This window comes from Nansenia antarctica (assembly GCF_963989245.1).
Source record: "Nansenia antarctica genome assembly, chromosome: 14".
In the NCBI taxonomy this organism is placed as follows: domain Eukaryota; kingdom Metazoa; phylum Chordata; class Actinopteri; order Argentiniformes; family Microstomatidae; genus Nansenia; species Nansenia antarctica.
The window spans coordinates 14877411-14891424 of record NC_137684.1 but is presented as its reverse complement, the minus strand read 5'-3'; the positions used below and the strand labels follow the sequence as shown (position 1 = coordinate 14891424).

Genomic DNA, 14014 nt, shown 5'->3' with positions numbered 1-14014 from the left:
ACAGCAGCTGCACTCCTGGCAGCCAGGGTGGAACTCTGAGCTTGACCTGGAAGTAGATATGATGACCTTTTGTACAGAAGACCACCAAAATATACCGTCTTATCAAAATGACCTCAGCGCGAGAGCATGGGAAGACGAGCCGAGTCCATCCATCATCTTAAAGATTAATCCTCCTCTCTATTCTTCTGCTCAATCTATTAATAACCTCGCCAGAGGGGAGAATTTGCTTCAAAGATTTATTCTGATATCGGTGACTTTTATTCATTAACCTGTGGTAGGGGCATTCCTTTTTCCTTAGAAATATGGAATCTGCTTTTTTCCTTTTTTTACTGGTATCTTTTTATGAGAATGGTAATTTTTTTCAGCACATGCCCTTAGGCCTACTTGGCTTCTTCAAGAAGACATTGTGAGAGACGTGTGTGTATTTGTGGTTTATATACTATGTGATGGAACAGGTCAACACACAGAACGCAGATACAATATCACATTATAATGGCATCTCTCTCTCTCTCTCTCTCCCTCCCTCTCTCTCTCTCCCTCTCTCTCCTCTCCCTCCTTCTCTCCCTCCCTCTCTCTCCCTCCCTCTCTCCCCCCCTCTCCCTCTCTCTCTCTCTCTCTCTCTCTCCCTCTCTCCCTCCCTCCCTCCCTCCTCCTCCCAGTCTCCGTCTCTGTAATCAACCCAGTGCTAATGGCTTATTCTTTCTGCTCCAGCAGACACATTTCACTTGTTTATTTTCCCACACTCGTTAATCTGGGGGCGCGTCACAGGCGCTGCGATATTAGAGCAATAATCTCAGGTAATTATCAGACACCCTCTCCCTCTCTCCCTCCACTGCCCCCCCCCCCCGCCTCCCCCCCCCCCCCCCCCCCCCCCCCCCCCACACACCCCCACTGATACAACCCATGCCATCACAGAGAGTTTTCCCTCTGAATGTACGGCAGGTCTCGGGGTGCCAGGACGGCGTCCTTACACAGAACACGAGCCTGGCTGCTTAAGTGACGAGGAGGCGAGCTAAGATCCACACGAGCGACGGTGTTTGGTTTGGATGTTCTCCTGCGGTGTGTGTGAGACTCACCCACTCCTGCTGGATGAGGCTGACGGCCTTGGCGGCCCGGGACAGGTTCCTACAGCCCAGGATCACATGGGCCCCGTGGAGGGCAAAGGACTTGGCTGTCTCAAAGCCTGCAGCAGAGAGAGAGAGAGAGAGAGGGAGACAGAGAGAGACAGAGAGAGAGAGGGGGAGACAGAGAGAGAGAGGGGGAGACAGAGAGAGACAGAGAGGGAGAGGGGGAGACAGTGAGAGACAGAGAGAGAGAGACAGTGAGAGAGAGAGAGAGAGAGAGGGGGAGACAGTGAGAGAGAGAGAGAGAGAGAGAGAGACAGTGAGACAGAAAAAGAGAGGGGGAGACAGTGAGAGACAGAGAGAGAGAGGGAAGGAGAGGGGGGAGAGAGAGAGAGAGAGACAGAGGGAAAGAGAGATAGAGGAGACAGAGGGAGAGAGAGAGGGGGACACAGAGACAGAGGGGGAGACAGGGAGAGAGAGAGAGAGAGAGAGAGAGAGGGGGAGACAGAGAGAGACAAAGAGAGAGAGGGGGAGACAGAGAGAGGGGCAGAGAGAGAGAGAGAGAGAGAGAGAGAGAGTAATACTATAAAGATTAGTTATTTTGGTAGATAACTTTGAGATGTCTTGAGTCTAGAGGGGAAGAGGAAGGGGGACGTTAAAGATGAGTTACCATCCATATCTATATTCATATAATTGATATCATTGAGGAACCCAAAGGGTCTGCTGGAGAAAGTTAATCACGCCTCTCTGAAGTGATGAAACTGATTGAATTAATGTGGTTCAGGACTGCTCCCGCTGCGCTCAGATGAAGTTAGGAGACGAACCACAGCCTCTCCCTGAAGGTAACGTCACTAACATGGACATGAACATGTTTGTCGGAGGAGTGAAACATCGTCAATCATGCAAACAATTAAATAACCGTCATAATCACAATCGCGCAAACAACTGAAGTTACAAAAGGGGACAACCGTAGGAAATATGAGCAGTTCCACTGGGTTGAGAACGACTTTCAGATCAAACCTCGGTGTGATATAATGGTACTTCAAAGTGTCGCTGATAAGGACATTCATTTCATCAGAAGAGGTTTTCCTGATAGGAAGTGGACTTATCAGTCCAAGACGACTGCATGGCCTCGTCCAAATCATGTACTCCTGATAAAAGTGACAAAATAATATGGAGCTAGAGAGGGAAGTTCATTTTTAAATTGCAAGTCTAAATGGGTCATTTCCGTAGGTTGAATTCATGTACCAGATTAACTTTTTCTTAAATCATATTTTCGAATCCTTTGAAAAAAAGAAAAAGGACTGAAAGAGTAAATGGACTAACCGGTTCTCGACAGTACGATACGAAGCACAACTCTTCTGTCTGTCCATAAACATCAGACAGGCATGCTCAGTGGAAGTGTTCAAAACCAAGTTGAAGACCCACCTGTTTTCTGTTGTCTATATGTCATAGCTTGTGTATTTGTGTTGTGTAATTATGTGTGTTTTAACTGGAATAGTCGTTTTAATTGTTTTAAATTGTTGCTTACCTACTGTAAAGCACTTTGACGTAAAGCGCTATACAAATAAAGTTATTATTATTATTATTATTATTATTATTTTATCTTGAACAAACACAGACGGCCAGCGCGATGTCGTGACTGACAGGCTGCCAGGGCAGGTTCATGCACACTAAGTGAGGGAGGCAGAGAGAGGGAGAGAGAGAGGCTGAGAGCCGCAGAGGCAGACAGAGTGTATCAGAGGGTGGATTAAAATGAACTGTAATTAGATTACCTCTTAATCTGATTTTCATTAAGAGGAAAACTAGGAGGCCTAATTGTGAGGCGAGTGTTAAAGAGTAATATCTATTAAAACTCAAAATTGGAAGTGGGATTGGAAGCACTTTCTGACAAGTGAAGCATGGAATTAAATTATATGACACCTTATTAGGTGTAATGGAGAGAACTCTGCAGCCGCGTGCGTAGATCCCTCCTCTCACAGAGAAGGGAAATGAAAATAAAAACAAAAAGAGAGAGAGGGAGGGAGAGAGAGAGAGAGGTACTTGGTTCAGGGAGAAAAAATACCACTTTCTCTGGGGAAAAAACAAACATCGGCACAAATATCTAAAGTGTCACAGGACATAAAAAGACAGACAGCATTTCCTCTCTAATAGCATTTTGGTGGTCTATCAAAAACACTCCATTCTCAATTAAAATGCACTGCAAGCATTATACCGTAATGTGAAATGTGCTTTCTTTCCTTTTTTACCTACAGCGTAATATCTGTCTTACTCTTCTGAGGGGAAAAAAAAAGATCAACTCTATGGGAACAAAACCTTCAAAAGAGACACTAGAAAACGTGGAATCATAAAGAGCAATCAAACAGGGAATCCAGACATGTTCGCCCACCACAAACAGTGATTATTTCATCCTCTCTAAATTGAACAAGAACACTGCAACACGGCTCGGTAAATAACGCAAACCACACACTCACTTGTTGTGTGTACAAAGCATGAAAGTGAAATTAATCGACACCAGTGTTTTCCATAATGGGGAACAAATTAGAATATGGCAGCAACAACAACAACAGCGGCGGCCCGGCTGTGTTTCTCCAATGACAAATAACAGCGGCTTGACATTAATTGTGAAATAACGAGGGCGGCGTTGCTTAACACAGAGCCCCTCCGCCCTCACAGCCATGTAGCTGTACAGGAGGCAGCGCAGAGATTAGTTCCTGTACAGGTGAACAACAGAGGGGGGGGGCTGTTTCATCGTGGCACCCTGACTGCGGAACATGACAGGAGGTCAGACTGGTGTTGCTGTTCTACTGACGGATAAAGAGAGGCCATAGGCTTCACTACTTAACCGCAATAACCGTCGACGGAGACGGGAGAGCCGAGTGTTCGTTCACTCCTGCCGCTAACGCAGAGACCAGGAAACGCTCCGGTCTGAAACAGGAAGTGTCCTACAGGCCCTGAGCCCAGACATGGACGTCAGAACGTTCACAGCGAGAGTGACGAAGACGTTCAACCCCAAAACTGGTCAAACGAACCAGTGAACAAATAAATCAAATCACCAACCAGATGGTGTCAGACAGTAAGTGTTCTTATAATGGACTGCACTTACATAGCGCCTTTATCCAAAGCGCTTTACAACAGCCTCTCATTCACCCGTTCACACACACGTTCACACACCAATGGAGGCAAGCTGCCATGCAAGGCGCCGACCGGCCCGCTCACTGGGAGCAATTTGGGGTTCAGTGTCTTGCCCAATGACACTTCGACATGTGGCCAGCCGGGGCTCGACTCGAACCGCCGATCTGCCAACCTTGCGATCATTAGACGCCGGCTCTACTCTGAAGCCCCACAGAATCATCCAACTACAGGACCAATTGTTGTTGATCGAAACGGGGGTTTTACTGTATTGTGTAAAAAAAAAAAAAAAAAAAAAAGAGAGAAATCTCTATTAACCAGTGGATTCTCTGCATGGTACATTAGGATCCTGGCTGTCCTCGTATCCCCAATAATGAGTATGATTTAGTGATTTCACGCTCTGTTTGTCCTCCACGGCCCACCGCCCCTCTCCACAGCCCCTCCGTACACAGGTGTATTGGCTCGCCGTAATGAGATCATTACCAGCCTCGTCGGTAAACGTGTTTATTTGGCAAACGGAAAACTGCTCTCTCTCTCTCTCTCTCTCTCGTTCCCTTGATCTGTGTCCAAAGGGGCATTTAACTGAATAAGCTGTGTTCATTTGGGCAAACTGAGAACTAGGGCCTACGCTCAGATCATTACCAGACCTGATGGTAAAACGTGTCCCGCCCCCCTCCACCTCCACCGCCCCCCCCCCCCCCCCCCCCCACACACACACACACACACACAACCCCCTCCCCTCTATCTGAACACCCTGAGCCTCACACAATCATCTCAGAACACCTCTTCTCCACCAACGACTCCTCGTACCAAAAAACGGGAGGAAAAAAAATAAATAAAAACCTGCCATTTTACACACCATAAACACTCTACACCAGGTCATGACCCCATATCCCCCAAATTGAACCACTCTATCCCACACACTGTGCTGTCTGAAAATGAACCAGGTGTGAAGGGTTAACTCTTATCCCTCCTATCGCCATAGAAACGTGACCGGCTCTGATGAACAAACCCTTCCTTCGTTCCTGTACGCCTACTGAACTCTCTCTCCTCCCGCGTGTGTCTCTATGACGGGTACACCTGTCCTGTTCCCGCCGCGCGAGGTATTTTTAGCCCCAAAAAGAGAGTAGGAACTACTGCGCACCCCTGCTTGGGAGGAGTCGTCCTAACTCTCCTCCATTACCGCGGCAGCACCTCCATTAGCTCCAGGGAAGCTGTTGTCACCCCAAAAGTGGAATGTATGGGTAGTAATTACACCCAGAGGTGAGCTGTTCCACCCGAGAGGGCTGGAGTGGTTCTATTTCCCCTCCTAGTCCCCTTCTACCTCCCTCCTCCCCCCCCCACCCTCCACCCGCCTCCCCCCACCTACCCCCATGGCTCAAGCTCGACACTGCCCTATCACCGCCCCTCTCTGACCCCCCCTCCCCCCTCCCCCAGTGAACACCTCCAACTCCCACTGCAATCTCTCATCATGGCCTCCCGTCACACAGGTCAGCCAGCCCCTGTAGCCACAGCCCCCTACTCTCACACACACACACACACACACACACACACACACACACACTACCATGGCCTCCACGTACCCCACTCACCCTTACCCCTTACGGCAGCCATCTTGGCCTTACCCCCCACACACACCACTGGAGTAGGGAAGCTATTTTCATCATTGTCATCAAAAACCCACCCCGCCCCCCCCCCCTCACATAACTTTCATCCCCTCATCATCCGCAGACTGTAAACTCGATAGGTCTATAAACTACTTGACTACACACAATAACCCAGTACCCTTTCATTTTATTTCACTCAGAGGCTTTAAGTACATATATGTATTCCATCCTCTCTCCTCTAACCACTCCAGTTATATTATATTAGAGCTGTAATCATTATCGAACCCTCCTGGCCTCCGGCGTGATCCTCCTGCATGTTACATCCGTTTGGGGCGGCATTGTGAATTCCATCCAGGGTTAATAAAGTTGAATAATTTGACTAACCGACCAGAACTGGTTCTCATTACGTAGCCAATAAACACATAGATATTGTGCCACTCAAACACACACACCCACACACACACTCAAACACACACACCCACACACACACTCAAACACACACACCCACACACACACACTCAAACACACACACACACACACACACACACACACTCAAACACACACACACACCCACACACACACACACACACACAGACTCAAACACACAAACCCACACACACACTCAAACACACACACCCACACACACACACACACACACACCCATGCACACACACACACACTCAAACACACACTCAAACACACACACACACACACACACATTCAAACACACACACACACACTCAACACACACTTACAGAATAACCACATTCATGCAGACACATAAGCACACATATTGTACACTCACAACACAGACACAGACACACACACACACACACACACACACACACATCACCCTCTCCAAGAACAACTTTTTATCCATCTAATTCCTCCCAGTATGAATAATGCATTTCCCTCCTTACTGGGGCGGGGGTTTAACGCACCACTGCGCGGGTCTTTAAGGGGGTCCTTATTCATAAACAGCGGTGCAGTAAATACCAGGGCTTTGCAGCCAATTTAATGGCAGTTATGCTTAACAAATCTGCCTCAATCTAATGATCAGCTACAAAGCCAGGCTGTGGGCTTAATCTGAGACAGAGCCTCCCTCGGCTGCACGCTCCCCGCGCCTGCTCAGAGAGCCCCCCATCCAGAGAGAGGAGAGAGGGGCCTAGCGCCTAATCCACAAACACAACACTAGGATCAAAACAAACATAGAACAATGTTACAATTTCATGAATAAGAATAACCATCGGAATACCTAAAAACACAAGGGGGGATGATGTTTAGAGGTGGAGAAGGGACTCTGACGTTATGGGATGTGGGGTTCTTAATCCTTGTTATTCTCTGGCTGTGCTGTCTAAGTCTCTCTGCTTCTTATTCAGCCCCCCACCCCAGCATAGCAGCGTGGGGGACTCAGCTGCCTGGAGAGAGAGGGGGTCATCTCTAGGGACAACATGCACACCACTATTCTAAACATGTTTAGGCAAAAAAAACAGAACCAACACCAAAATACCAATAGTTATGGGACTGCATCGATTCTTACTATGGGAAAGGATATCAGTTTCTGCAATATGCAACAACAACAAAAAATAGAATCATAATAATTGTTGAATAATCGATGATAACAATCTAATTCATTAAAAAAATCTACTGACCAAAATCCCAATAATCCCTCTTAATTAGCTTTTATTATTTTGGACAACTCAATAGTTGTGTGTTTGACCCCATCCAAACTGATATGAATGGTGTATAAATATAAATGATATGAATCGTGACGTTAGAATTATATGGTTCTGTCTCCATTTTTGTCAAAATTGAGTTTTTTACATAATCTGATCCATTATGTGTTTATTAATGCCTGTGTGGTGTTGTTTTTAAAATGTTGAAATGTTTTTGTTAGTAATTAATAAAATACAAAGGTTCCATCTCACAAAACATAATGGAATGTAAAAACTTTGACGCTCAATATCTCTGAACTACCCTAGACGGAGATAGAACCTTATCATTCTAAGCTCACGAAATGGTGAGTATGAATATAAATGATATGAATGGTGTATAAATATAAATGATATGAATGGTGAGTATGAATATAAATGATATGAATGGTATATAAATATAAATGATATGAATGGTGTATACATATAAATGATATGAATGGTGAGTATATAAATATAAATGATATGAATGGTATATAAATATAGATGATATGAATGGTGAGTATATAAATATAAATGATATGAATGGTATATAAATATAGATGATATGAATGGTGTATAAATATAAATGATATGAATGGTGTATATATATATAAATGATATGAATGGTGTATATATATAAATGATATGAATGGTGTATATACAGTATATAAATGATATGAATGGTGAGTATATAAATATAAATTATATGAATGGTGTATAAATATAAATCATATGAATGGTGAGTATATAAATATAAATGATATGAATGGTGAGTATATAAATATAAATGATATGAATGGTGTATATATATAAATGATATGAATGGTGTATATATATATAAATCATATGAATGGTGTATATATATATATAAATGATATGAATGGTGAGTATAAATATAAATGCTAACATGCATGTTGGTGGTGCAGTGGGACACAGAGGGTCAGTGTGTTCACCCTGACCATTACTCACCATGCGTCACACTTACAACCTGGCACCTGGGAGACCAGCTCTGTTCTCCTGACGATGGGACACATGCTAACAGGCCCAACACAACTGTATCTACTGTACTGTACTAAAATAACACTGTCCACGTATATGGTTATAGGACACAAATATAGCTTTGCCTCACCAACAAACGTCTTTGTATTCTCAAGAGTGAAAAGAGTGAAAAAAGACCTAATATGGAAGAAAAAAAACAACCCTGTCAGAGTGTATGGGTACAGTATGAATAGCCACATATGACAATGTTGGATGTTGGCAGGTGTATTAATAAAAGCTCCACCAATGACCCATGCGTGGTCAGGCTGCCACTGCTGCCTGTGACAGTGGCCCTTTAAGGGCCCGCAGTGCCATGCAGCCCTGGCCAGTAAATAACTTTAGAGAGTTAGCTGAATGAAGGGGAATTAAGGCTGGAGCCGGAGCTGCTAATGGGGATGGATGGGAGGCCTCCGCTAGGGTCAGAGCTGACCAGGGATCAATGCAGAGGTACAGGGGTTCAGGAGGGGGGAGAACGAGAGAGAGAGAGAGAGAGAGAGAGAGAGAGAGAGAGAGAGAGAGAGAGAATGAGAGAGAGATAGAGAGAGAGAGAGAGAGGGAGGGAGCAAGAGAGAGAGAGAGAACTAGCGGTGACTATTCATTTCCATTACCACAATTAAAGACACAACAGAGCTTCTTACTGGTTTTTAAATTACAAAAGGGAGAGCAGTAAAGAGGAAGAGTAATGTAATGAACACAGTGCAGTGGTCGCCTCGCCTCTGAGACGCACCGCGCTCCTGTAACGCACCGCGCTGCTGTACGCCTCCCAGCACTCCTACCAGCCCCTACCCTGGCCTGGGCACAAACCACCCAGCGTTACATTTCATGCATAAATAGCTCCATGTACGTTCTCCTGCATTAAGAGGCAAATTAACACAATAAAATGGGGAGAGGTGTAATTTGAATAATAGCCTACTATTGTGAAAATAAATGTCACAAAAGATTCCGTGCACTAATGAAAATAGCCTTGACGTTAGAATTGATACACTATTGATGCAATTAAAATTCTCAATGCGTCAACCCAATTGGCATAAGCACATTTCACACGCAGGCCACTGGGATGTCAAAGGAGCACACTAGTGGTGGCAATTACTATTGGCATACTGTTAATTATTGCGGGATAATTAATATCTAGTTCACTTGGAGGATAAAGGTTATTTAAATATCTGTTCGTAACAGGCAGGGCCACTTCACAACAAGAATTACAATTTAGGAAATATGAATAATAATGTAAATGTTTTCATTTTTTAATAGGGTTGACTCTTTCTGATCATTTAATATACTTTAAAGAAAGGTCATATATGGTCCTAATATGGTCGTATTGAAGACAAAGGAGAAGAGACATCATAGTAAATACAACAAACCCAGAGTGAAACGTATGGTTGGTAAATTAGTGTTGATGAGAAGTTAAATATTCTGTATTGAAAGAGAAACAAAGGGCCACGTGTGTAGAGCGCTGTGTGATAATCAGGATCGTCTGATTCTGTCTCAAAGAGCATCTGTGCCCCCTAGAGGTGAAATGAAAACCCTGTGTTTCCTGTTCCTTCCTAAGTGCTGCATCTCATATTCAACGCAAGGACAAGCTGCAAACATCGTCAGTCTACGGCAAAGGGGCTCTCTGCTATGGGATGTGTCATATCATATCTCTGCTAGGGGATATGTCATCTATACTTGCAATTAGCTTTTTGCTGCCACTTCTGCCCTGCAAATCATAATCTCTGAATGGAAAATTAATTAATCAAAGGACTACATCTTTTACAATAATCAAATTGTTAAGATCCTTTCAATTCAATGAATGCGATTTAGTTGTGTTAATTCCAAAGGATTTAATGTAGTGTTATCCAAACATTATGGACAATTTAAATGTGTGTACCCCACTTTGACTACTATAAATTAAGCCTTTTTTCCACCCCCTGATTTCATTTAGTTTTATTCTTTGCTTTCTTTATTCTGTATACCTTCACGGAACGAAGTAAATGTTTTCAATGGTGCAAACACGTAGAGTACATATAGGACTTGCACAGCCATTCACAGTCTCGACTCTAATCTGAATACTATACTGCTGTTTCACACACCAATTACACCACTGTGACAGTCTGAAAGAGGAATGATTTGAATATAAACACAATTAACGATTTTATGTTTGTTTGATTTCCCTCACCCTGCCATTATTACTCCTCAACAAAGCAGCAGCTCTGAATAAACGGCCGCTACTTCTGCTAATTTACACTGAGGAAAAGAGGAAACGCATTTGTTTCCAGACCATTATATGGTGAGCCATGCATTTGCCAGGCACAAATGGACGTCATTCATTACAGTTAACAATGACATCCAATTTAGCTCAGTTAATGAACTTCAATACAATCATGTTCGGTATTAGTGAATGATTTGTTAAGTCTAAGAGTATCATTTTGGAGGCTAATGTTGATGAATGCCTGGTTTTACTGGGATGCAATGAGGAAGGACACAGAAGTACTGTCTGGTGCCCTCTAAAAAAGACTGTGATACCACATCACCATCTAGTGGCAGGAAACAAAAATTGCATCCACAATTTTCGTTGGATATTTGCACTGTAAACATGGTACATTTCGAAGATAGGTAGTAGAACAGACCAGGGTTCCCACACCTTCTGAAACATCAAATTCAAGCACCTTTCAAGAACCTTTCAAGCACCTTTTGAAGCACCTTTCAAGCACCTTTCAAGCACCTTTCAAGCACCTTTCAAGGACTTTCAAGGCTCAATTCCCTCAAATTCAAGGACCCAACACGGCATAGTTTGGGACAGAACTAGTTGACGAGCTAAGTAAAACATTTTTTTATATATTATTTTTTTAGAGAGAGAGAGAGAGAGAGAGAGAGAGAGAGAGAGAGGGGGGGGGGGATTCAAGCACTTTCAATGATCCATGTGCATTTTCAAAAACTTTTAAGGCCTTGATTTTTTTTCCCTCAAATTCACAAACTTTCAAGGATTTCAAGGACCCGTGGAACCCTGACAGACAACACAGGGGACAGTAGGAGGCTCACCGATCCCAGCGTTGGCTCCGGTGACCAGGACCACCCTGTCTGAGAGGTCGCAGCCCTGCAGGATCTCCAGGGCAGACGTGTTCCCATCGTAGCGCTTCGGCTTCACCAGCACATCCTCCACCGTGAACGCCTGGCGCGGGTCGAAGTAGGTGGTCCTCTTATTAATGTGACTGGGGAAGCAATGGAGAGAGAGAGAGGGGTGGGGGGGTAGAGAGACAGATAGAGAGAGAATATATTCACAAACCTCTATTACAGACCCTGATGAGTTCCTCATAGCTCAGGGTTCTCTCTAGAACCACTCCTGCTCGGTAGACATAATATAATAATATACGCCATTTAGCTGACGCTTTTATCCAAAGCGACTTACATTGCAGTGAGCGCATACATTTTCATATTACATATATGGTCCCGACGGGAATCAAACCCACAATCTAAGCGTCGTTAGCGCCATGCTCTACCAACTGAGCCACAGAGGACCACAACTAGATAATTCAGGCCTTGAGCAGACTTACTCCACATAGAAGATCTGTCCTTTATCGTCAGTCTCCTGCTCCCATCCATATGGTAAATCTGTAAGCAAGAGAGACCACAACGTTACTATGAAGCTCTTCAAAACCAAGAGAGATGCCACACCATGAAAAGAACGCCCATTTCAACACACTTGGTGCCCACTGTCAGCCCTTTAAACAGAATGAGGCTGTCCATATCTCCCCTGGCACATGACAAGACGCAAGGTGATATTGTAAATGGTAAATGGACTGCACTTATATAGCGCCTTTTTTTGCTGCTCCAAAGCTGCTCCAAAGTGCTTTACAACGGCCTCTCATTCACCCATTCACACACACATTCACACACCAATGGCGGCAAGCTGCCATGCAAGGCGCCGGCCTGCTCACTGGGAGCAATTTGGGGTTCAGTGTCTTGCCCAAGGACACTTCGACATGTGGCCAGCCGGGGCTCGAACCGCTGATCTGCCAACCGTGTGATCATTAGACGGCGGCCATTTCTATAACAATGATTTGGTGCATCCAGACTAGAACCATTTAGAGCAAGGGCTGTGGAGGCATCAACGTGTTGTTTATGTTATGTGGAAGTGATTTGGAATCATGCTCTCGTGACAAGGAGCCGTGCCAGACGCACGGACACTCAAGTGTCTCCCTCAGACCTTGAGGACGTCCTATTGATCGAATGGCAGACGCTTGGGTCTTCCACACAGGGTTCAAACCCTGTCTGTCACGTTTAGATGGCTATGGATACATCGTAGGCAAGGATCGCAAAGGCAACAGAGCCTTAGAACAGGCGGGCGAATAACCAAGTACCTCCAGCACAGCGCCTCTTCTTCCCTGTCTTGGGGTGCTCCCACTGGGTCTTCATCTCATCGTGGCTGAGGGGAGAAGAGGAGAGGGAGAGGAGAGGAATACAACTCACTGTGAATGTAACAACAAACTGCATGTTTGGAATGCAACATATCTGTATGGTTACTCCGTTTGTCCTGCTCTTAAAACAACAACTTCAGAGTCGGCATGCTGGCCTTTATCTGAATACGACTTACCTCGTCTTTCTAGTTTCTACCACCAGTATTGTCAGTTATGTGGTAGAAACTAATGAAGCTAATTCAATGAGTTAACCTTCCCTGTTCCCAGTGTTCCCAGTGTACTCAGCAAAGTAATGTCGCCTTTAACGTAGGGTACACCCCTGTGTGTTTGCTTCTATTATGATGTGGTATAGCCTATGAGGGGTTCATTTGTATAGTATAGTAGTATAGTATAGTGGATAGTGTACATAGCCTTTATTTATGTAAACCAGCTCTTTTCCCTTCTTGTTTTTAGTATTTTTTTCCTAGCACCAGGGGAGCCCCCCCTCCCAAATTTCGTTGTATGGTACCTGTACTGTATTAATGACAATAAAGACCATTCATTCATTCATTCATGTGTGCTATGTTTTTAACTTTTTCTTTTGTGTTGTCAATGTGTTATGATTCTTCTCCTAAGAAGAAGACTAAAACGATTGACTCTATTCTCTCCTGGTGGTTTTATTGCATTACATTCTGCACTGTTACAAGAAACCATTGACTATGGTGAATGAGCAATGCGTAGAGTAACAGAGGTGGTCTTGGCTCACTGTGCATAGTAGACCCATCCATCCTTGGTGGACCTCTCCTCCCACCCTGGAGGCAGCTCATCTTCGCTGTCCGTATCATCCATACCTGCGTATTTAAGAGCCGCCATAAGCCCGTGTGGCTGACTGATAAACAGACACAACAGATCAAATGACAACTGACAATCTGTGTTGTGCAGGAGGACAGAATGCAGCTGTCAAAACCACCGCGAAATTCACGTTATCCTAATCCTGCAGCGGCACTTCCGCAATAACACGGTGACGATTATGGTGACGCGCTTCGCCCTGTCGAAGTGTTGGTTGGGAGTTGTAGTCAATACTTGAATTGATTTCGGCTCGC

The 14014-nt window shown here is 44.6% G+C and overlaps 1 protein-coding gene across 1 annotated transcript; it reads right to left on the bottom strand.

Moving 5' to 3' along the window:
• Positions 1-721: 721 nt before the first annotated feature.
• LOC308169887 (WW domain-containing oxidoreductase-like) lies at positions 722-13872 on the bottom strand (the record flags this gene model as incomplete). Its single annotated transcript, XM_080544617.1, has 6 exons — positions 13678-13872; positions 12876-12940; positions 12069-12126; positions 11557-11726; positions 1077-1183; positions 722-751 (listed from the first exon to the last, which is right to left on the bottom strand). Exons 1-6 carry the CDS (start codon positions 13782-13784, stop codon positions 722-724), a joined length of 537 nt encoding a protein of 178 aa, XP_080400743.1. The 5' UTR covers positions 13785-13872.
• Between the last annotated feature and the right edge of the window lie 142 nt (positions 13873-14014).